Source organism: Chaetodon trifascialis, chromosome 4, assembly GCF_039877785.1.
Source record: "Chaetodon trifascialis isolate fChaTrf1 chromosome 4, fChaTrf1.hap1, whole genome shotgun sequence".
NCBI classification, from domain to species: Eukaryota; Metazoa; Chordata; class Actinopteri; order Chaetodontiformes; family Chaetodontidae; genus Chaetodon; species Chaetodon trifascialis.
Window position 1 is genome coordinate 5,336,509 of NC_092059.1, and position 25,814 is coordinate 5,362,322.

General features: G+C 46.4%; 1 protein-coding gene across 1 annotated transcript in view; it reads right to left on the reverse strand.

The window, feature by feature from the left end:
• Positions 1-25,814, reverse strand: part of scfd2 (sec1 family domain containing 2) — an 89,439-nt gene that overhangs the window by 58,558 nt on the left and 5,067 nt on the right. Inside the window, exons 3-4 of the mRNA XM_070960113.1 lie at positions 19,102-19,229; positions 13,321-13,496 (exon numbers count right to left, since the gene is read on the reverse strand). Coding sequence (XP_070816214.1) covers positions 13,321-13,496; positions 19,102-19,229 — 304 coding nt within the window. The remainder of the gene's footprint in view (positions 1-13,320; positions 13,497-19,101; positions 19,230-25,814) is intronic.

The following is a 25,814-nucleotide window of genomic DNA, read 5'->3' on the forward strand; positions in this document are numbered from 1 at the left end:
ACTCTCATTAACAGACACGGGAAATGGAAAACAACTAATCTCCCTGCAAGCGCACACATGTACACACACCTGGGAGGATGTAGAGATCAATTAGGCTCAAAATAAGAAAGCACTGGAACATTTTAAGGAGCATTTTGTAAACAAACAAGAAGAAAAACGATAAGAGAAGGAGAGAGAGGAGAGATGGGAGGGAGGTGTAGTAAGAGATGCTATCGGTGCAGGGACGCCAGTGTGTGTTGGTAACGCGACCCGCACACTCATGAGGTGACTCAGACCAATTCTCTATTTACCAGTCAATTATGATCAACATGATTATTTACTGTCTGGCTAACTTGAGCGGTTTCTTTGTCAACATACTCACTGAGAGGATTAAATTTGGACCTGCAGCACACACATAAATACACGAACACAATGAAATGAAGGCATCACTGGTTAAACACCGCGTCATAAACAGTTACAGGAATATTCTCCCATCCATTTCTTACTGGAAACCCCTTTTCACACAAAAAAGAGACAGAAAATAGAATTAGGAACTGGGGTAGTCACAGTGAAGGGAGGCAGGGGGAAAGAAACTTTCAAAATAAAAGTTCAGAGGAGATAATAACAATTCTCTTCATCCACAATTTCAAAAGTTTTATTCATCACAGACGAGATCTGAACCTTTTCAGAAGTTTTCCCCACAAACGCTCACAGAGAAAGCCTTGCTGTGAGATTAAATATATTATTTTAACGCAGTGACTTGCGCCTCAGTGTATCACAGCGGCGGGCTGTGAAGAAAACGCTCTTTTTGTGACTAATCTAAGAGGCTTGACAGAGTGGCATTCTGCACACACAGCGGTCCTCTGTCACACATACATGCAAACGTGCCACCGCTAACACGGCCGTATGGAAGCACACTGATCCCCTGCAAAACACTATGGACCCAGTCTGACTGGAGCGCACACGCACACACATATATGCAGACATACAGGCAACAGGAGGTCTGTGTGTTAGGCCTGTGTTTACTGAAGTGTCACGGGGAGGGCTGGACACAACACACAGGTTGGAGTGAAAGCGAGCACAGACACACAGCGATCCCTCTGCAGACTGCATGTCTGCGCGCTAACACCCATCACCCTGCATGAAGCCCATCTGTTATAACACTCCGAGCACCAGCGGGGGCTTACCTGGGTTTCTGCGTGTCAATTCACCGGAGCATTGACCCACATTTCATGAAAAGGGGCGATAGACGCGAACAAGGCCGGGGCGGAGGGAGAGTCGGGCGCTGGGGTCAGGATGGAGACGGATGGAGCGACGAGTGAACTGCTGATTTCTCTTTATGTGCGTGTGTGAAAACAAAACACGGTCCTGCTCTGCTGACACTGGTTCGACACACAGGCTGAAATAGAACAATACAAACAACATCACCCAGGGTTTCTACTGTGCAAACATTCCCAGAGCCCAAAGCCCACGGCTCAGCTAAGAACACAACCAGGAGGGGCAACGAGGCAAACTCCAGCCATTAATACAGCACAACACCTCTTTTTTTATTTACTTTGCTCTGGACTAAACACATAATTCTCTCTATTATTGTGGGTCTCTCTCCCAGATTTCTTCACCCGCTCCCCAGTGCATCCCTCTCTCTTCCTCTCACTGCCGTGCTTGTGAAAGCGGAACTCTTCTCTGGCCAACTCACACAGACTCTTAAACTCCTCTGACGTGATAAAAAATCCCCCTGAGACTATCACAACTTTGAGAAATCATAACTCACATCTTTGACTAAATCAAAACTGCTAGGACTCATATGTACGATAACACATGCCACATCAACTGACGACCCCGCTGAGGTTTTTTTTTGCGAGACTGGGGGCTGAGAGAGTGTTGGAGAAGGAGTGGAGGCATGGATGGATTGCAACAGCGAACTTGGGCTGGAGTTCAGTCCATTTCTCGACCCCGCTCCATCCCGCTTCAGCCCTTATCTCCTCTGGGTCTAACGCACCACCTTCGCTTCCCAGAATTCAGAGCGGTGTTGTGTTTGTGTGGATAATTGCTACGTGAGTGCGTCTGATGTGAGGAGTAAAATCCTGAGAGTTGTTTCGGGGTGTTATGTTTTCTTTCAGAAGGGGGTGTCTGAGTGTTGGCAGCTGTTTCCAATGTGATTATCTCCCTGTCACCTTCGGGGCCCTCGTCCCAGGTGGGTGGGTGTATTATAAAGAAGACAGCATCATTGACAATCCCTGGCCTGTCTTCCACGTTAAGGATGACAGTGTGCCACGGCGTGTACACCAATGTCTGACTGGCTCCTCCGATAAATAATGGTTGATGTCTGGCAGTAAATCCTCGGACGTCCCCCACCCTCACCTTTGCGCACTGTGAAAATGTCTCTCTTCCTCATCCTCTCCCATCATGTCTGTCCTTCCTGAACAGATGGTAAACACATCACTGATGCCTCGTCTGTCTGTTTGTCTATCCTGTGATGCAGCGCAGAGCAAAGCTACTATTTAAGGGCTGAACGCATCACGCTGGCAGAGAGGCGCCGCCTCTCCAAACGCCACCAAGAATGTGAGACTGACAGCGTCACCGCGTGCTTGACGGTTGAAGCGCTCAAGCATCCAAAGTGTAACACTTAGCTAATGTTAGCCTTTTCTATTTTAGCTTCACCTTGACCACTGTGGTTGTTTTAAAGACATAATTTTCCCACAGCTACTGCAAACAGCAGTCTGTAGTGGACTCACACTGACAGCAGCGAAGGAAAGGAACTACGTACATTTACTCAAGTACTATTTTTTCATGCACTTAAGCATTTACATTATTGGGACACTTTGCACTTCTACTATATTTCAGACGGAAATACTGCACTTTTTACTCTTTGCTACACTGATCTATCACACTATTTTACAATCTTTACATTTCAAATTATGATTTCACATACAAAACATATGAAGACCTGTGAAAATTCAACAATATATGATGAGAGCTTAAAAAAACGAATTATCGATTAGCTGATTAACTGAATAGTGTTACACCGATTCTTACATTTTCAGAAAAGTAGCTAGCGACTGCTTTGAGCTGATTAATCCATAAGATTATTTTTCATGCCAAATGCCAAAAAATTCACAGTTTTAGCTTCAGCAACAGCCAATCACAAAGGAGAAACTGCCCATAGTGCCGCTGCCAACAGCAGCATATACGGTTAAGACAACAAATAACCATAAAGCTAATATGGCGATTGTTACTGTAACACATTTCACAGCGTGTACGGTATGTTAGTGACTGTGATATAGCGGCTGGGCAGAGTTAGCTTGTTTCCGATGCTAAGGCTAACGTTAACTGGTTGTCACGGCAGCTGCGCAGATGCTGCAGGGAGGAGGGGCTTGGAGGCGGGGCATGAGTGCAGCGGAGAGGGCGGGGGAGTGATGTGGACCTTGTGTTGGTTCAAATTTTCAGGCTCAGTCTGAGTCTCGAGTTTCTTCTCGATCTTGCCTACTGCAGCTTTAAGGTTTTTTTAAAAAGGCAACACTTGTGGATTTTCTTCTCAGTACTTTGTTTTACTTTGTTTAGTGTCAGTTTGAGGACACTTTAATGGTTTGAAATTGAGCATATGTGGACTTATTGACCTTTATAACAGTAAACTGAAAATGATTGTTGTTGAAAGTTCTTCACTAAACTAGGTGTTTGCAGTGACATTAATGTTGGTGGACAAAATATTTCAAACAACTTTCACTATAATTTAACGCAGTGCACCATCTCCACGCACCACAGCCTCCGAAATGCCCAAAGAGCTGAGTCAGCACTTCTCAACACAAACTGAATATGATGTGCTTTATAAGTAGAAGATTTAGTGCAGGCCGTCAGTGTTGCCTAACATTGTGGCTTAAGGAGTTTGTGTTTATTTAAGTGAGCGATGGACAAAATTGTTTTCTTTTGTAACATATCAGAACAAATTCTTTTCGTCAAAGTTTTGTCTGTTTCACAGAGGTGAAAAAAGAAACAGTGAAGTATGAGCAGAGTCAGCTCACTGCAGACTGCAGCAAAGCAAACTTGCAAAAATAAAAATGTGATTCGACAGTTTAACCTCGGTAGTGTTATGCTTCAGACGGGATGTGGCGTAGCGGTTGGTGCAGTGTGAACGAGGACATGTGAACTTGTGATCCACGCAGCCAGATGTGCAGTGTGTGCTTAGTGTGTCATCTGAGTCCATGCTTCGTTTTCTCGGCTGTGATCCCCTAATAACCACAATAAGAGGCTGAAAATTATTTGAAAGCTTATGACAACTTCCACACAAACATGACCACCAAATGTGAATACACATTTATCACATCGTGCCCGGTGTGATTTATGACGCCTCTCAAACACAACGCAAAGCCAGCAAAAAGGCCATAAACCTTGCTGCTGTCATGAGCGCCCCCCCCCCCCGTGGCTGGAGTTATGAGAGGGGGAAGAGCAGATATCTCAGCTGTTTAGACACAGAAACATCACGAGTGCAAACATGAAAGAGAGAACACACAGCATCTTAAATAAGTCAGAGCAGAAGGAAGAAAGCAGTGGGGCAGAGGAGATGGAGCGGCAGTTTGGGAGGAGGGGGCGAGGGGGGAACATGGCGGGCGTATGACAAACCAGCCTGCTCCTCCCCCTCCTCCAGCCCCTCCATCCCTCCTCCCACTCATAATTAGCGGTTCGGCGTCGGCGCTCGTTTTGGGTTACTTTCATTCCTTTTCCCATTTCCATGAAAACAACAGCGGGACAAACAGGCCCACATGTGTCTCCAAGCACTTCAAGAACAATAGAAGAAGAAAAGTGGGGCATGTGAGTTCACTCGAGATGAAAGCTAGAGCGGGAAAACGCAGGAATTAGTGAGGTTTTCCCTCACATGTTTTCAAATCAAGTTTTCCTATTGGATACAGCGTAGTGTGGAAGGCTGGAACAGCTTAGCTTTGGCTTCAGCTGGTATACACCATGACAGGCAGTGGAAACTTTTCAACAAAGCTCTGCAGGCCGACTGAAATCCACTGTTGTACGATAGCCCACATGTTTGAGTTGCTTCAACACATTCTACATATCTATGTCATGTGTACCTCATTGAAAGTGCATCTTTCTGTGTGCTGTATCCAGCAAACATGAGGGCAATCGGTCTCTATTTGTCATAATTGCACTAAACATATCCAGTATTTTGGCAGCTGTTCTGAGGCATTTCTAACAAATCCATTTACAAATATTTTGTTGATGCGTACATATTCACATCCCTCGCTCTGGTTTCAGTCTGGATGTTTTAGCATGTTGGCCACAGCCCTTCGCACTGCTGTACTAGATACGCTCTTCTGCCCCAAATAGCGCCTACGCTGATACACTGAGGCACATTTCTACAAATCAACACAAAACTAATCATATTAATAATGAAAGAGTAAAAAGGGCTGGGGGAGGAGACCATCAGACACTCGAGGCAGGAGGACAAACTACAAGAAAAAAAGATGCAAAACCAAGACAGAAAATGAAGAAGGACGCTTAACTGCCTCCAGACTCCAGCAGAGAGCCTGGGGGGCATCCTCCTTTCCTCTGCACCCTGTTGTCAATCATGCTGCGAGGGGACTGGAGTGGCCCGTTCTCCAAAAATCCCTCAACAGGCGAGTTTCATTTCTAGCTCATACGGGCCGATTCCAAGAACAACAAAAGGCAGATTGCCAAACGCGAAAAAAGAAGGGAAGCTGTACGCATTTTTTGGTCCGCGCAGCTCCTAACAAATGCAAATACCAGCTGAAGTTGAAAGCTGAGCTCCAAAGCAGATGCAGCTAATGTTGTCATGACCTATAAACATTGAGACGTTTACAGTTGAAGCTGACTGGGGTCTGCACGCTGCGGCTGCTCGAATCAAACGCCGGGATGCTGCTGGACGTAACTCAGATTGCTCTAATGTGAGCTTTTCAAACATTTCATCAAATGAAGCCTTCTTTGCAGTCTGGGGTCTCTGTTGGACTCCTCATGTCACAGAGAGATTTGAGTTATTATTGCGAACACGACACGTCGATTTGACACAGCCGTTTCAAAACGCCGTCAGGGGTGGATCACTCACCGAACTGGTAATAAAGACCTCGCTGACCCTGTCAGACACACACATATGAAACAAATGCAGTGCTCCACCGGATCATACACTCCAACTACTTGGATCCAGCCTGTTGAGCTATGTGGTTACACATGGAGCAGTGCCCCAGGGAACTATGGGTAATTGATGACAGAGCAAAGGTGGCAAGAGTCTGTCTCTGATTGACCTGGGTTGACCCTCGCTGCTTAGCTACCATTGTGACCGGTCAGCCTCGTTCCCTTTGGGTGACTGGGCGAATCCCTGGGGCGATGCGGTGGTCTGCAGGGTGGGCATGAGTGAACAGAGGGTTGGGGGTAGCGAAGGAGGTGTAGACTGGAGTTTCGGATGGGTACAATTACATGCTATAGCAAAGAGGAGTCATTGTCCCACCTTTGCTCCACCACCTAAGGGGGGGGGGGGGGGGGGGGGGGGTCATTGCATCTTCCCCCACATTACACCATTCATCTCTGTGTTCAGGAAGCAGGTCTTGGCCCATCCTTGGCAGTAGGGGGCACTGCTAATCTGCAGTGTCCCAAAACGTGTGGGCCAGCAGGGAGCCGGCCAAGTGAGTTCTGAGAGATTACTGTCCGCTGGCTCACAAGGAAGAGCATTCATCAACCAAGCACAGAGCAACTGGACAGTCACGTGACCATCCGCAGGGCTAAAAACATGCTAATCCTGCGAGGGCTAACGGCAGAGCGTCTCATTTGTTACCGCTCACTAATACACTCTTCGCCCTTAACTGATCAATCACAATGACATCTTCAGCCTGCCTAAAAATCTGTAATCTGGCTCAAAGGGGTCAATCAGTATCTAAAGAAGACCCTCAAAGGTCCTGGAATGTTTCTCTGTCTCCATTTCAGATCAGACATACAGACACAAAGGAACATGTCCTGTGGGCCGTGACCTTCCCTGGCCTGTGCTCAGCAGGTAGTGACAAATGACCTGATAGTTAATCTGTCCTGAGGTGGGGCTTTTCTACAGGGGACAGAGAGGCTGTTTGTGACAACAGGAAGCTGAGACACTGTTACCAGGATAAGCACATTAAAGGATGCACATGCATGAATGCATGCATGCACACAAGGCCACACATGCACTTACTTGCAAGCACATCTGGCTATGGTTCCAGATGCAGTGCATCATGGAAAAAATGGAATGTCAACGGTGAGTAGTGATATGTTAACATGAAGGCAGGGGTCATGTGCCAGTCAAAGGAGCATAAAGGTATGAAGTGGTTCGTTGGCCAGCTCCGTCTGGGACACTGGGTCATTGTTGGGTCTCTTGCAACCCCCGCCATCTTCCCGAATGGTCAGCTTTTTCTACGGCCTTCCTTATTAAAAATCCAAGGGTGAATGCTGGGCATTGTGGGATTTTCCCCAGTCTGTGGTGTCTTGTTGGAGCATGCTCAAATGAAGTCTGACGCCAAGAGTCCAAGTCAGCAGACCACACTGACCTGATTCACCAGGGATGGAGAGTGTTAGTCGGAGCTCCAGAGCCCCCTCTGATCACGTTCCCTAGACCACCTCACCCAAACATTGCAAGATGACAATGCAGCTCAGTACAACAGAGCTCTGGATAACCAAAAGAGCGCTTAAGTGGAGAAAGCACTATGGACGATCTCCAGGAAAGATCAACCATTTCATTCTGCAAGTTCGGTCTGAGTAAGTGTGAGAAAAACCTTTTGCCGAGGCTGTGAAAAACATTCAGCTTAAATCTTGCAGAACACTCAAAAACACACATTCGAGAGGAAAAAAAAGTCCAGGCCACATGAAAAATCCTCCTGACATGAAGGCTTTTCACTCCACAGTTAAACAGCCGCAGCAAACAATAGAGACCAGTACAAAAAATATCCGCAGATGCAGACATGCGGCGAATGCAACTTGATACAGAACAATGCCAAAAGAAAGAGGCTGCTTTAAGTAAGAGACAAAATGTTCGGTGTATTAAACCCTCATGAGCCCATCTTACGCCCTCAGTTTTAACATTCAGAGAGCTGTAGCTCCGTAATTCTACAGCTATTAACAGCAAAGCAATTTCTATAAAGTTTCAGTTCAGTGGGCTGAGATATAGATTTAGGAAAAAAAGATGCTTAGTAGAACATTTAAAATGCAGCACATGCAAATTACTATTGAGCTGAGAAGTGGAGCCACTGAGGTTTGATATGAGGCAACTTGATTGAGCCTTCTCGTGTTCCTCAACGGACTGAGCATAATCACAGCCAGCAGGATGGCGAGGCCAATGGGGGATAAGTAATGCAGAGAGCGGAGCGAGCCGAGCACCTATCCGTCTGAGAGACGAGAGGTAATGATAACAGGAAGTGAGATGAGTCGGTCTTGCCCTCTGGCCTGCCAGCCCATCACCTCTGTTAAAAAGGTCCCTCTCTATAAACAAGCCTCTCTCTGCCTATTAAACAGATAGTACATTAGGCCTGAGCTGCGCGGAACAATGTAAACACAGCCGTCTCAGGGTACCAGCGCTGAGAGAGGGTCGGGGTGGGGGCTGGGGGGGCTTGAGATGGGGACTATTCCTGGGTTTTCCTGAGAGCGAACTCCATCACGGAGCTTCTCTCCCACTGTAATCCTCTCCAGCTAAACACAGGAAGGAAGAGATAGGTAAATAACTCGATCTTCCGATAAACCGGACTTTCTTCCAGAAAGCTTGTTATGCTACAAAACACAGCGGCCTTTAGCAGAGCACACACGTTCATGCGGCATGTGGGTGTGTGTTACAGCGAGGCGTGTTTGGAGATACATGGCAAACATGACAACGGGATGAAGCAGAAGATGTTCGGAGGGAGCCAGACAGAGACTTTGTCAACACTGCAAAAAGTGAAATCTAAGAAAGATGAAATCTCTTAAATTAATACAATATGTGCTTGTTTATTGTCTGACAACACAAATCTTCTTACCAGGCAACTTTTATGCGCTTAATTTTCTATTAAGATATGAGATTTTATTGCTGGTTCGAATCAACTTGATGTTTCAAACCAGAACTTCGGGTATTATAAAGCTGTTGGATGAACACTGACAAGTACAAAACTGCTTTGTTAAAGTCAGAATTTCTTTGTTTCCAGACAAGTGTTCTTGTTTTCAGTCTTGCTGCACTACTTTTAAGATAATTGTGGATTCTTTGAGGCTAGATATTTTTGTGTTTTACAAATCTTAGTCAGTGAAATTTCCCGGTTCTGTTGGCAGATAATTTAGCTTATTTTAAGTTATTATTTCCCCATTTTATTATTTTTTTTCTTGAAGTAGAGCTGATTTTTGCAGTGAAGAGACAGTCAGGAGCTCCTCCTGAACCTCCTGATGCTCATTATGTGAGTGGCTCTGTGCTGCTCCAGGATTGAGGGGGCCGCAGAGAGGATACGGGGGGGCTGGATGAGGGAGAATGTGGTACACAAAGTGGATGGATGGGGAGACGGTCAGTCCAGGTCAGTCCAGATGTGGGGCCGTTAAACAGTGGGGAACTGGAGAAGGTCAGTGCTGGACATCTCAGGGCAGTGCCCTGGAGTCATTCACACCCCTTTGTTACAATCTCCAGCAAAACACAACAACCCCCCCCCCTGTGGGGACAGCAGGGACACAGCAGAGATGGAGAAGAAGGGGAATGTCTGGGATGTGGGGACAGGCTCCATACCCTGGGGAAAGGCCAATTACAAGCTTAAAGCCCCCTGTCTGCGGCATGCAGCTCAGATAAGATGAAAGTTGCTTGGGACCAATATCAGCATATTTCCTTCTGTCGCCATAAGAAATGATCCAATCCAGATGCTGCATATGTAACAGCATGTTAAGTATTCTGGGGATCGGCGTGCCGCCTTACAGCTTCACATAACAGGAAAACGACACAGGTTTTATAGTCAGGCTACTGACGTACTACAGACGTGTAGGGTTAAGTATCCACAGGTTGTATATGTCCAGGAAGGGTCAAGGGATAGAGGTGAAGGGTCATGCAGGCAGTGACACTGTACTGGGGGGGGGTTAATGGAGTATGTGGGCCACCAGGCTCCACCTTGGCTATATACTCACAGCAGACATGGACACACAGAGAAACAGAGCACAACAACAGACTAATAACTCATCCTGAAGAATTCTAGATGTGACACAGCAGCAGCAGAACGGGAGGTCTGCAGGGTTTCTTGTGGAATTGTTTGTGGATGATGGTGGAGGAGGTCCTCACAGGTCCAGAACTCTGGACAAAATGGATCCAAAGAAAGTCAGACCCCATCTGAATTGATCCACGTGGGACCTACCCAGGATGATCAGTCATTCAGGTTGTCTGGATCTGTTGCTGCATCTTGTTTATGAAGAAACAAATGGGCCCATAAAGCTCACTAACTGGTTGTCTTGGTACATTAGTTATTCCTTTTGCGTAGGTGCTGACATTTTCAAAATAACTCATTTGGATTTTTATCTTAGTTAAATACAACAATTTCCATTGTATACACAGTCTTTCTCCACTTCTGATAATTAATGTCGAGGGCACTGGGTTTGAGATCATAGCTCAGTTTTAACTTCTACAGTATTTCAGACTAAAACACAAACATACAGCAGAGACAGCGATAAGGACCAGCTTGAGTGACTCATGGGACAGCGGGACATGCAGCCTCGTGCAGCTTTCTGTCTGAGCAGCGCTGTGACCAGTAATAACTTGGAGCTTGAATGTTTGCAGAGGCATGCCCTGGTAATCCCAGCAGAGTAAAGCGACGGGTCGGGGTGAGAGAGGTTAGCTCCTCTCTACTGCACTGCTGTCATCACGAGCACGTTCAGCGGCGTGACGGACCAATCGACAGCCGGCTGTACGACGCACTCAAAGACAGCATCAGCCTTAAAAATTCAGCCATTACAAAAATAAATGTGGCTGCAGCTTGTCCCGAGTCAGCTCTCTCCGGGAGGGACGTGCAGTAGTAGTGTGCATGTTTAGTTTGGTGAGGCAGAGACTCCGGCTGGGCCGTTGATGGGAAGGTAGTGTGCTTGTGATGTTCTGGGAAGTGGTGAAAGAGTGAGTCTGTTGAATTTCGCCTTGGCTGCACCACCCCTGTCCAGCGCTGAACACGTCTAGCATACACATTCTGTAACTGCGGGCTGGAGCCGGACCAAGCCTGCTCAATCTGAGCCATTCAGACCGAAACCCAGTTACACGCCAGACAGCCAGGGCCCAGTGCAGCGGGGGAGGGGGGTTTAGGTGCAGGCAGGGTGGCAGTGCCAGCCAAGAAGATATCTGGCCATCTCACACAAATATAAGCACTATATTAGGAGGTAATAAATCCAGCAGTCTCCGTAAAGGCAGTGTAAACAGTAAATATCACATTAACCACATTTATATCAAAGTCCAAATAATATGTCAACCTACATAACCACATATGCACCAGTCTTATTAACCTCCCGGCTGCACGACACACACGGGTATATTCCCTTTCATGCAAAAACAAGGAAAAGGAAAGAAAGAGAAAAATCTGCAGCACAGTTTCATTCAACATGACCTCATGAGCAAAACACTCAGGAATAGCTGTCTAGGTCACAGAGCAGCTACTGCGCAGTATTTTATACAGTCAAAGCGTGCGCGTAACTGTTGGGAGAGGCGTGAGCCAGGCCAGGCCCCGAACTCAACGGCCCTTTGCCCCAGCAAAAGCCCCAGCGTGCCACAGAGGAGCTGGCCTGGATGAACTCACGCCGTCCGGCAGCGACCGAGGGACCGGCTCTGCCCAGTCGTACCCACAGCGGCCCTCACACACTCAGGCAGAGCAAACACGGCCCGACCGCCAGGCAGAGCCCAAAGGCATGTCGTCCCGCCATTTTGTAATGTAATTAACTTCCCTGTGTCCATGTTGAGCCAAAGCAAAAACCTCACATGGAAATTAAATAAACAGAGGGGGCACAGAGGACACACAACTCATTTCCCTTAATACCTCAATAAAAGTCAGGCCCGTTTTGATTGCAAACACCAGCTCTCACATCATGCTCAAGGCCTGATTGTGAGATTTGATTCTTGAAGAATGTCAATTTTGAACCTGGGCCCAGTTCCACGTATTCTGTCCTGATGCTGAACAACAGTCTGTTGTTAGCACAGTCATCATCGGTTTAATGAGACCCAGTGTCACCTGTGGACAGTCACCACAGAGCCTGGTGGTTATGAGACTGAAGGCTGCACTTTGAACGATCCAGGTACAGCAGACAACCATGGGGGAGTGGATCAAAGTTGAGTCATGAAGTAATGGATACTGGAACTATAAGCCCTAAAGTCTTCTTCCTTTATTTAATAATGCAACGATGGCCCCAGCTGAGGACCAAGGTTTACGAGGTTGTTTTCAAATTCCAATTTGGCATGGGGCACCGCTGCGAGCTTGTTTTATTTTTCCGTGATTTACTTTAATAAGTTCCTAAATACTCTGCTGTCCTACTGCTTGCTTTACAGCTCGAGGAATAAAAAGAGACTCAGTGAAAATAGCAAGGTAAGAAAGGCGGAGGAGGAAATGGCTTTAGCGTTAGTAAGCTCACGGTGGAGAGTGTGGCGCCGTGCAGCTTGGTGAGAAACATCCGAAATGATCAGTTGATCGCTGCTGAGGAGCAAAGGTGAACAAGTGATGACTGGCTGCTCTGGCTTTTGATTTATTCTGACGCGCTCCCCTCTGCCTCCGTCTCTGTCAGACTTGCCCTCCGACCTTTCCGCAGTCAAACACACGTGTGCATCCGCCTCTGTCCGCCCCCGTAAACTAGACCTCTTCCTCCTCTGAACTAAAAAGCCTCTAAACAACATGATGGAAATCTGGCGTTTTCGCACTATTTACTGGATCTGAATGTTTTCCCTACAAACACAACTGACCTTGTTCACGGAGGAGAGGAATTTTTTCCTGTCTCTGTCAGTTTAACACAACATTCTGGCCGGCGTTTAGCGAACCACAAGCACCCACTTACCTGCTGAGCATCAGTAATAAAATATTTACCCGAAGGGAGAGATGTGAAAGCATAATTACAAAGTTAATTACAAATTGCCAGTGAGCGTGCTGTCTTTCTGCTTCACTGTCAATGCAACACTGTTTATGTTAACTTAAAGATGTGTGTTCGTTGTTCAAGTTATTTGACCCGCATTCCCAGAGAACTGCTTGCATATGAAATGCTGTTTTGTTGCTAAAAGGCTCAAAAAAGATTCTGTCGCAGCTGGAATCGCGTTTTTTTACGGGGCCCATGTCCCGTTTTGACAGGAGACTTTTCCCTTTTCGTGGCTTGTAATGCACATGGAAAACAAGTTTCTGTAAGATGAGTACGGACCTGCAGCAGCAGCCTCTCGAAGGCCAGGCAGGCGTCCCAGCGGGGCAGGCTGGGGTGGCGGAGCGTCTGGGCCGTGGCCAGGCCCAGCTGGAGCACCCCGCAGTGACTCTCTAGCGCCCCCCAACTGCTCCGGAACAGCTGCATGTAGGAGCACAGCTGCTCGGGGGTCACACGGCCTGGGGGGGGGGGATATAATGTTATTATCCGGCGGGGATATTTGGAGCCAGCACAAATTCATCAATTAATATTGGTGGAAGCACATCATAGAGCATATGTAATCCACAACTGTATCCAACTGCTGGCTGAGCGGCCTTTTGTGCTGCATTTGCTACAAACAAATAAAAATGTACAAGGCTGCAAGGGGCACGCACACACATACAGTTATTCCTCCTGATGGGAAGAGCGGAGCGTGGAAACGGAATAAATAGACAACCTTTTCCAAGCATAACAGCCTTTTTAATAACGATCATGCACTCAGCTCAGGGCAGAGGGGAATGACTGATACCAAAACAGACCACAATATTATCTTAATGAGCAAAAACTCCACAGGCTGCGAGAAAGCCAGACGTGTGCATGCGTGTTTGGCTGTGCCAGTCAGGAGGCAATATTCTTTATACGTGCAAGCTGGAGAGCTGCTGTCAGAGTTTTCAGTGATATGTTCAGTCTGCATACATCACTGGAGGTGTGTGTGTGTGTGTGTGTGTGTGTGTGTGTGTGTGTGTGTTTGCTTCAGCGTGTTTACATATAGCAGAGGTGTGGGAACGCTGATAAGAGCTCCTCAGAGCTGTCTTGTGTGTGACTAATAGGTGTAAATCAGAGGTTTTCTCTGAACATTTATAGAGGCAGCAGAGAGAGACTAGACTCCTCACACTGTCTAAGACCCCCTGCCCCTCCAGCGAAGATTCACAACAACACAGGAAGAGCAGCGTAAAGGGCGTAAGGGCTAGAAGGAGGGGGGGTGCGCAGGGTGGCCTGGAGGTACAAGGGGCTGGGATAGAGAGGGGGCACACATTAACTCCCCATAAAGCCGACTTCTTCGTGTTGATGTTCTGAACCAGCACCAGATGTGGGAGTATTTCCTGTTGGACTACATGGCCAATGTTTTCTTTAGCGGGGCCAAACACATGACTAGAAGAGAAACAGACAGGCAGGATGAAAAAAAAAAAGGAGCAGAAAGCTCCAGTATGAGATATAATATAGAGTCCTGGCACTTAACAAATATAAAGACAATGTGTTTTTTGACTTTGTTCAACTGGATGTCAAAATCTATGATTGTGAAATATTTTCAGAGAGAAAATTGGAGGGAATCATCCATCGAAGCGATTAACAAAACACTCGTTTCAGGGCGGCTGATAAGTAAACCTGACAGCAAAATAGCTTCCTGCAAGTCCACCTGTTGGGACACACACTTTCCAAGCCCAATTGAAAGAGTCAGTGTGTTATGTGGCATTTCCTGTACAGGCATTATGGAGTAAGTATCCACAAAAGGGAATTAAGTTTCTTGCTGAAATTAAAGTATTTTTTTGGAGAATAATCTTCAGTCCAGATATATTAAAAATCCTGAAAAGCTCTATTGTGAACATATCCAGCCATAAAATCCTGGCAGCGTAACCAAGGTTGCTGGGCTTGATGTGCCAACCATAATTCAGCACAGAACCAGGAAATACGTCCGAGGCAAGGGCCAAGCATAATTTCGCCCGAGAATAGGCGACCAAAGAATGGCACACTGCGGGCCAAACAGAATCAGACTGCACAGCTCGGGCAGATCGTCCGAGACCGAGTGAGAAAATCTAAGACGCTGGAAAAAACAAAAAAAAGTACATTAGACAAGAAAGCCACACAAAAGCCTGTTCTCCATTACACAATCAAACAGTGCTGGCTGAGCCTTAGCTCTTATCTGTGCCACTAAACTTCCCTCAAAACAGCTCTGTGATTCCTCAAGCATCTTGTTGCCAGATGCAAAATGAATCTCAGGGAGATGATCTGTCAGCTGAGCCACGGTTTCAAGCTCGGGTGTTTCTGCAGTAACGGCAGCGCTGGAAAGGTTCTGCTTTTCAGTCTCTATTAAGTAAGACCCTGTGAGAAGAAGTGCACTTGTGCTTTGAATAGACTTTTCCAGGTCACTTCTATCACTTAACAACCGATTTTATTGGGCGAATTATATATTGCAGGCCTGATGCGTTTTTCAGTTCGTTTCGATGCTTTGAAAGGCACGCCATCAAACCATCACCGTCACCACCAAACACCGGCAAGTTTACATGTTGCAGTTTAAACTGTGGTCGAGTCAATCAGCATGTCTGTTTTGTTGACCAGTGCCTTGTGCCCAAAGACTTCCAGCTAAACACAAGACCCCAGTTTGTGTTGCTCTTTGGAGATCACCTAAGATGGCGGTGGAAACCTGAACCTTTTGGCCATTTAAATGTTCTTGTGGCTGCATTTATTGCAGGACCGGCAATAAAACAAATCACATTCTCAGCCTCATGCTATAAACAGTCTGAGCTGCTGCCCATTTTAGCCTGATGTGCAGAAGTGGCAATTGAGACTCAGCCATGATCAAAGTCCTGAACAATGCAAAAAAGGGCAAGGGCCAACAATGATTTAGTTCTGTTACTGGAAGATGACTTGCATTCGAGGTGTACAGGGTTACTCAGAGGCTAAGTGATGTCTGATGTCAGCTTGGAGCTGAGTGGTGGCTGGCCTCAGGAGCTGGACAGCCTCATAAGTAATTCTACATAGACACAGGAAGGCTGAGAGATTTTTATTTATGCACTCCAAGAGGAGAAAAGTCTTTTATTCGTGGATGCATGTTGGGGCCGGGCTTCAACAGGGCACAAAAAAAATGCATGCAAGTGATTTGCAAAACAGTATTTGGTGGTTTTTATTGTCACTTCTGCCATGCTAGTGGGTCTGTGAAGTGTTGTTTTGAGCTAAATGCTAATGTCAGCGTGAAAAACGACAATGCTAATATGTTGATGCTAGTGTAGATACACAGTTTACCGTGCTCACCATCTTTAGTTTAGCATGATAACATTTGCTAATTAGCACGAAACAAAAAGTAAAGCTGAGGCTGATTAGTCATTAGCATTGTGGGTATTTGGTCATAAACCAAAGTATTGGACAAAGTGCAGCTTTGACCTGATGATGGCGCTGGATGAAAGGTCATTCATCCTGAGGGGAACATAAATATGTGTACTGCATTCCACGGCAATCCATCCAATATGTTGAGACATTAAGGTCAAAATCACAAATGGGAACCTCACAGTGGCGCTTGAGGAAAAGTCATGAGATCACCAAAGTCATTAGGATTCATCCTCTGGGGACCATGAGTGTGTGTACAAAATTTCATGGCCATCAAATAGCTGCTAAGATATTTCAGTCTGGACCAAAGCGGTGGACTGACAAACTGGTCCCTGGAGCCATACTGCCAGCATGGCTAAGAATCATACATCACCTTTATATATGAGGCGTGTGCCAGTGACCTGAGTTAAAGCAGCACGATAGCACAACAAGCAGACCAAGTTTTGATGATGACAAATAATCTGATGCAAAGACGCATTTGACAAAGTTATCGCGGTCATGGACTCGTTGCTATTACTGTAAATGCTGCAGGTTTCATTGTGATCTATGATATTTTCATTTCATTTGCGCTGTACAAAGTGGAGATAAAGCCTTTTTTACCCCCAAGCATGCTTCTTTTGTCCTAATAAATTACACAATTATATTCATTACAATATGGAAGCCTTAAATCAATTAGTAGATGAAGTGCGAAGCCTTTCAGCCATTTAACAAACCGCACTGCGACCGTCATTTAAATTAAGATTAAAAAGGAGCGATGGTTCTGTAAAATACAGTATGAGGACTATTGTGATATTACACTCCCAAATCTCACCGCTTCAGATGATGAATGCCATCAATTGTCTGCTCGAGTCTCACTCCTCTCTGCTGTTAAGAGGCCAGACTCCACCACAGGAAGAAAGGCCCTATCAACACATCTCATTTACACTCAGTGCACGTCATATATACACAAACTGTGTTAGCTTGTGATGCACACGCATGCACGCGCACACACACGCAGATGAACAGATAGACGCACGTTTACGGACGATGAAACCAAAGCTGTCTCTCTAATTCCCTGCTAAGAGCAAAAACACCAAAGATAAACACTGGATTCTGCACACACACACACACACACACACACACACACACACACACACACACACACACACACACACACACACACACACACACACACAAGGCGAGGGAATTTCATCATGCCATTGTGCTATGAGAAACCTGACGGGTCATACTCAGGCTCTGAGAAGTGGATTATTTTCTCTGTCTCTCTCTGGATGATCTTATCCTGTCGAGATGAAAAGAAGCCAAGTTGGGTCAGTGCGTATGTGAGAACGCTGTGCCTGGAGGATCCCGATACAGACTTTTCTCCACTGATCTGCATAAATCTACCCGAGTGAGAGTGCGCCGGGGTGCGAGTGGAAAATTCTCCTCTCCTGGCGAGTGAGTGGGCACTGAGAGAGCGGATAGGTATTAATGCTGAGGCTTTGTGTTGCTGGGTTTGGCTTGGTCTCATATGAACAGAGCATGATGGATTGAGAACTCTGCTGGTGGTGCTGGTGGGCAGGATGGGAACTGTGTGGGGGTGCGCTGGGAGCTCAGGGGGCTTCATGAAATCTGGTCCCCTGCCAGTGGGGTATAAAGGTTCAGTGTGTTCAGTGAGGAGTTTGACAGTGCCCCCTCCTCGCCTCCCCACTTTTCCCTCATTCTCTCTCTCAGGGAAGACGTAGAGTCAACAGACTCAGTCAGCAGGTGGGAGCAGCTTTAATGCTACACCTTCTTCGTACTTCCATGCTTTTGCTCACACTCTCGCTTTGTTCCTTCTGCTTCTGCGGCTCAAACACTTGCCGGCGCGTTCGCCTGAGTAAATCCACGATGTAGCAGCCATCCAGAATTAGAAAGAGTGCCGGTTCGCACAAATGTGTGAAAGGAAACCACCATGTGTACGCAAGATGCTTGGCAGAGTGTGTGGGGTGTGTGTGCATGTGACCTCCAACATATTACAACCTGCTTGTTACGAGCGACAAGACCTTCTTTACCTCACAGATTATAGGAGCTGAGGGACCACACTGTCCCTCCCTTTTAACCCCAACCCCTTTCTGCCAGATGCTAACACATATTAGCTCTGTTTGTGTGTGTGTGTGTGTGTGTGTGTGTGTGTGTGTGTGTGTGTGTGTGTGTGTGTGTGTTTCTGTGAGTGCCTGTGTGAGTCAGGGGGTAGCATAAAGGTAAACTTGCATAAGGGCGCTGTAGGCTTGTGCGTGTAATGACTTTATTTTTGCGTGCCTACACATATTTTCATCCCTCGCTTCAGCCCCCTTTGCTTCATTAACAAACAACAAAAGTTTTCAAAAGCAGCGTGTGTGCGAGCAAGCATGTGTGTATCTGTATGTGTGTGTGTGAGTGTGTGTCACAGAGCCAACATGTGGTTCAGATTTCCTCTGCGGCCACATGGGCAAATACACGGCGAGGCAGAGAAGCTGGAGCTCAGTAGGAGGCGCTGTGGTTCTGCTACAGAGCTCTACACAGCACGCACACGCTCATACACACATATACACACATGTATCAGTTTGTGCTCGTGATGCTTTGACTTGACGCGAGTGCTCGTGTTTATTCAATTTTATTTTCTGGACTTGGTGTGAATTTGTGTTTTGTTTAGTGGGGAACGAGATGTGTACTCTGGTCCATCTGTGGCATCCCGCTTCTTACCCATGCTCATCTTGATTGGCAGCTTCTCCTTGCTGGCTGTTTCCACGAGCTGCCGACGCACCTCCATCACCCCCTCTTTGTGTTTACTGGTCAGCATGGCCTCCCATAGCGACTGCGCTGCAGGTGACCTGGCAGGTAAAAAGAAAAAAAAAAATCATTTAGTTATGAGGAAAAAAAAAAACAGTGTCGCTGTTCCCGCTGTTTGCTCAGAGCACACAGGGCTATAAGCGTTAACACAAAAGGACAACATGGACGTGATCGAGTGCTCGTCCCAGTGATGGAGAGCCCGCTGGAGTGGCGACTCCCCTGTGGGCCGCCTCACAGGAAAAAGCTGAAATTAGTGAAGTGAATGTTCTCAATCCGCCTTAAAACGGGTGCTGTCCTTACATCAGGGGCGAAACGACAGTCTGGAGACAGAGACTCCTCTTGATACCATCTCAGTCCCTCGTCTCGTTATCCGCTAGGTTATGAAACCCACTGATACACATCTCTAACGGGAGAGCGAGGACAAGGCATGTGTGTCAGACTATTACCATCTGCCATGAGCAGTGGAAACAGACTTTCCAAGAAAGAGTCAAAAGAGTGCCACTGAGGAGCTTCATCGTGAATGGCCTCACAGAGGGTGACGCTTTTTCTTATAAAACAGCTCCTAAACCTGAATTCAAGCAACGAACACAACATTTGTCCCCTTTGGTCTCCTCTCAGACCGCCCTGATAAAAGGCACTGACACTTTGTTGGCTGGATGAAAGGCCATCTACAGCCCGCATCTCCGTCTGCGCCTCTGACGGCTGGACTGACGTGAGCGGACACGATCTTCTCCATCCTCTCAGGACCGACCAGAGACTGAAGCGAGACAAAGAGAGAAAAGGGGCTATGGACGGAGAGAGGGGAGGTAGGAGGGAACTCGTTGACAAATTCACTCTGTTTTTCTTTTTTTTTTGAAAAACCTTTTTTCTCCTCTCGCCTTTTCTCCTTTCTAACTGCTGCCATGTGTTTAATATCAGATGTAATCTGTTCCAGACCTTGGGCTGGGGCGAGATGGGGAGGAGAGGGGCTCACACTGGGACGGCCGCCATCTTCACACCAGAACCAGACACAAAGCCCAGCAAACACGACTCAACCCAGGGCAAGAGTCTAATGTAGAAACTGATACAGTAAAAATAATAATAAAAAACTTTTTTACAATCTCTTGTTTTGCTTCCATTGAGATGAAGACATGAATATGAAGCAGAGCTCTGCAGTTACTGGTCAAGACTATGACGTGGAGTCACTTCTGGAAAACACCTCCCATGCAATGATGAAGTATTAAAACTACTACGATTACGCAAACCGTGAAGTCCCACATGCTTGTCATGGCTGAAATGCCAATAGTGTGCGGTGACCTGGCCATATGTGAGCAGGCGTGTGCGTTCGTGCACTGATGCATCTGTACATAAGTTTGCACACGACCCCCGTGCATCCGTGTGTGGACGGAGGGCCTCAGCAGAGTGTGGATGAAATACGCCTCTAATTTGGCTGCTTGCCCACCCCAGCGCACCCGCCCCTCCGCCAGCCAGCCCGCTCCCCCAGCCCGACGCTTTCCCTGGGCCATTTGGTCAGACGGAGGCGGGGGTTCGAGCAGGGCAGAGCGGTGGGGGGGGGGGGGGGGTGAGGTTTATACTGGCAGGGTGTGAGACAGGCTCCATAACCAGCCAGGGAACTTTGTTGAGTAACTACTCTACTATGGATGGGGGTGTGGGGTGGGGGCTGGGTGTGTGTGGTGTGTGTGCTTGGCCATCTGAGAGGGTTCAGTGCAGTGTGGCTCTGTCTGCTGAAAAGGATGCTGGGACACAGACTGAAGGGGGCACTCTTGCACTTGATTTGCACTTCTCTGGCCTCTTTGGACAGGCTGGGTGGGTGGGTGGGTTTGCAGCGTGTGGGCGTTTGTGCCCAAAACCAAATTCCACTAAATGTGTAATGAGTGCTGTACCATTAAAAGGCAGTTAAGCATCAAATACTGCAATATAAAGAAAGATGTGTGTACCGCACGAAGGAATGACCACGCATGTACCCATTAAAAGTGATGAAATGCCTCTGACCATGTCCAAGGCATTAATGAGCGCGGGGGTGAGGAGGGGGATCGTATTCCTGGAAGTGTGTGATGCAGCAGAAAAGAATTGCTCGAACCGTTCTGACTCAGGATTTCTTACACTTACTCCTCATCCTGTGGGCCGAACATGCATGTGGACGTGTAAACACACACATTTGAGTGTTTATTTCTTAATTCCGACACGCACACACGAGAAGAGTGTAGAACGAAATCCAGAGTTCAGGGCATGATTCAGAGGTGAGTCACACGACACTCATATGAATGATGAAAGGTTTTTAAAGAGTCAGTTCATGCAGATTAAATAAGAAACCCACGTTTACTCTTTTCTGAAACCACTGTTTGAGATACATCCCTGAGATCTCTGCTGCCATCGCAACACAACACAGGTGAAAGGAACCTTGTTTGTGGTGCGCTGAAAAATATCATTTACATATTCAGCGGCACCTCTTTCCAGGAAGTGTCCCATCGCTCTGTGTAATCCACTTAAGACGCCGTCGGAAGCTTTCATGGAGAATAAATCAAGACAAAGACAATGAAAAGTGTGATGTCTGTGGATTTTATGGACTTATTGTCTGGAAAGACACATTGCTGCTGATTTGTTTTTAAGTCCACAAATGAAATTAAACTGAAGTCAGCTGTATCCCAGTGGAGGCAGAAGTCTCATCTTAAATCTCTGCAAATGAAATCAAAGCTATCTGCATGGCTGGACGCAGTGACGTAGCCACATAAGGGCCAATGTAGGCCAGTGCCACTATGATTGACAGCTGGCCCACCCTATCAGAAGTGCCCAGCATTAACTTGAAATTCAGGAATGAAAAAATAGCCCATAATAATATTTTTGTGCAAATAATTGTGTGAGAGCAATTTTGTTTCAATAAAGTATCATTATGTTACAAATATTTACAGAAATGCTCTTTTGTCCATTTTTAATATTCTGTGCTTCATTTTGATTGGGTGAATGGCCGCAGCGTGCGTACGTTAGCTGTGTCAACAATCGCTGGAAGCTCACAATGAATGCTAGCTGTTAGCTGCGCTAAAAAAATATTTATTGACTGATGCTGATTCAGGCTGGTGATGGGCATCTCTCTCTCTCCACCCTCCCCGTTTTCTTCCCAATTCAGTTGTTCTATTATTTTTTGTTATTTTGAGCTGTACCTTCAGAATCCATGTTTACAAAGCACTCGCGGTCGCCTGCAGCGTTAGTCTTGCGTACGTGTTTTTGCTCATATTTAGCCCAGGCTACTTTATATGGCTCTCTTCTCCGTGGTCTTGACTAGCTATTTGACAAGTCTTTATGTTCGATGTTAAAATCACATGCATGCATGTCTGTCGTGCCTTAAATTCCTCCCGGGTATGAATAAAGCATAATCTATTTATCAATGTAGCCCATTGTTGTTTGCCATTAATCGTCTGATCTGTGATGAAATCATGTGTTGTTTAATTTTGGAACAATTGCTGTAGGCAAAAGTCCACCCTGTTGAAAAATCCTGGCTACGCCACCGGCTGGACGGATACCTCTGGAGGTAAGTGAGAAAACGTAAAACAGCAAATCTGTTCGCCTTTAACTCAATAGCTCGACAGTCTAGCTGAGAAACTTCATGCTCCTGATCACAGCTGACTTTTTGGAGTTTGTCAGCACCTGTGCAACATCCACAAACAACAGTGCTCTGCGGTGAATGTTAATGTAAGTATCCTCAATGTGATCAAGAGCGTCGAAACTTCACGCTCAGCAGGCTGCAGCAGCGGACTGTGATCCATTTCCCAGTGCAGATGATTGGGATGATCTGTGTCCTGTCCAACAGGTCTACATGTACAGTAACAGATCCAGCCCAATAGAATCGCTCAGGGTCAGTCCCATTCCTCAGCCACTTAATTTATGGAATGTTTTTAATGGGGCAAAACAGGCTGTCGGTTTCCTGTAAACATCCCTGTGTACGTGATACATGAGAGAGGGAGAGGTGGACCGAAAACCAGACCCGGCCTTGAGTGTCTGTGTGTTCTGGCAAGAGGGACAAATGACCCGGCGGATTTATGGAGAGAGAAAGAGGGAGAGGAGTTCCGCAGGAAGCGAGGGGAGGAGGGGAGATGCACACTAAAACTAAACACACCGACGCTGAAGTGCAGGAACGGGAGCTCTCATTGGCCAGTCTGATTCAGTGACGACTCCACACAGACAGGACCTCTACTGAACTACTGAAGAACAGCAAAGCACATAGACTGTTGGTGGCACGGTGGAACGGTGGTTACACTGTCACCTCACAGCTAGAAAGTTCTGGTTCGATTCCAGCCTGGGGCGCTGTGGGCGCTGGGGGGGCGTGTCCTCCACCATGCCTTTGGTGCCTGCTGCTTGAGGAAAAAAAGGGCCTTTCTGTGTGCATGTTCTCCGCGTGCTCACCTCCATAAAAAAATCCACTAAAAACATGCAAGAAGATCACCACCTGAGCAATGGTGACAAGAGGAACTGGGTCCCCGGGCCCCGCCCTCGGCTGGCAGCCCACCGCTCCTGGTCTGCCATGGAGAAAGGGTTAAAAAAAGGGTTAAAAGCGGAGAAAATACTTTCACTGGAGCTTCTTCTTCTTCTTCTTCTTCTTCTTCTTCTTCTTCTTCTTCTTCTTCTTCTTCTTCTTCTTCTTCTTCTTCTTCTTCGGGATTACAATATAGGTTTTTGAATGAAAAAAATGTGTTATTATCTCATGACAGTAGATGATGACAGTAGGAAATTTCCTTGAATGTATATGTAGAATTTATAATGTAGAATTATGAATATTTATAGTGAAAAGTTGGTAAAAATCCAAATTAAATACAATCCTGACAGCAAAAAAGTCGGGATGCTGTGTAAAACTTCAATAAAAACAGAATGCAAACAAACTGTGTTTTCTGACAAGTTTCCTGAAGTGTTCCTGAGCTCATGTGTTAATCTCCTTCATCCAATCATGTGTTCACAAAGTGGTGAACCTCGCTCCATCCTCTGACCGACTGAGCCTTTCCAGGATGCCCCTTTCATACCCATCATGATACTTTTACCTGTCACCAATGTACCTGTTTACCTGTGGAATGATCCAAACAGGTGTTTTTGGAGCTGACATCAAATTCAGAATAAGCAGATATTTACAAAAATCAATGAAGCTGATGAGGTGAAGCATTAAATATAATGTTTTTGTGCTGTTTTGAGTTGAGTTTATGTCAAAAAGGATCAGCAAATGATCACATTCTGCATCCCAACAAACCAGGGTTTGTGTGTAAAAATACACACAACTTGATGATGAACATGACAAATAATGTCAATTATTCCAGGAAACGTCAGAACCTTTCTTCTTCTGGGAAAAGGTGAGAATGGAGGATCTGTGCGGGGGTGATGTGGGACTCTCTTCCCCTCACGTCTCTTGGCTACTTTACAATTTCAAATGAAAGGCAGCAGCAGGAGCTCTTTGAAGAAGTGGGGTTGGAGGATGTAAACTGCCATCTTTGGGGTCTTTTTATCCTCTTACTGATTAAATGCACGCACACTCTTTCCCAAATAAAAAGTGCTCTCCGGAGTGAATATCAAATGACGGAGCGGGAGACGGAATGGGTTTCGTTATCTCGGCCTTGATGGGAACACGGAGCACAAGTTGTTCAGGTGAAAGCAATCTAGTGATTGATGTTCTGTGGGTTTCAGGATGAGATACGTTCTTCACTGCAGAGAAAACAGAATTGGGAAAAGGAGGAAACAGAGACAGAACACCTGAAATGAACGAGGACATGTCAGCTCCCTGAATCCTAAAACACGGTGAAATCCCTGCATCTCCTGTACGTAACGACCAACGTGTCGACAGCTATGAGCAGCAAAAAAAACGAACTTATTTTTGACGTGAGGGGGGTCTAAATGATCAGATGAAAGCATCCAGACTCTTGCATAAAGGCTCAGAGGGAGAACTGGATCTCTTCTGTTTGGGGAAGTCTTCAAAATATCAAATTGAGACTATTTTAGTTTGATCTTCACTCTGAGACTCTCATACTGAGACTGGTCCTCGAGCACATAGCAGTGTTTTATTGTGGAGAGGAAAAAAGCACTTTCCTGTTGGCATGGCTACCTCTACTTACTGCACGGCGTGACATACACACACTGAAATTAATTTTCCACACACTAACATTCATCATCAGCTGCGGGCTCAGCTACGGTGAGGGTGAGTGTTTTTATCAAGATACAACGTGAGGAGGCTGATGTATGCCAGAATCAACAGCCTGCACACCGCTGCTCACACAGGCCGTGTAATCTTCTAAACATAACAGGCAGGCTTGTATGGAAAGTCACACTAAGGCAATGATGGAGTTCAGTTGTTGTTCAGCCTATAAATCACTTGAAATACTTCACTTCAAGTTTAACTAAGTAAGTATAGAATAGCAAAACAATCTCTGGCCTGAAAGGAACCACCATATAATGACTGTGGCCGGTTTTCATACCCCTCCTTTATTCTTGGTGGGGTAAAAACAGGGTGAGCTGTGCTCAGCTGTCTGTCATTTGCTCTCTCCTCTCCACACTCTACTATCTCTGCTTTTTTTTGTCACGTTTCCCATACAGCCTGCGCTCAAATAAGCGTGCATGGCTTTTTATTCATGCTCATATTTCCCAGCTGGGACCGA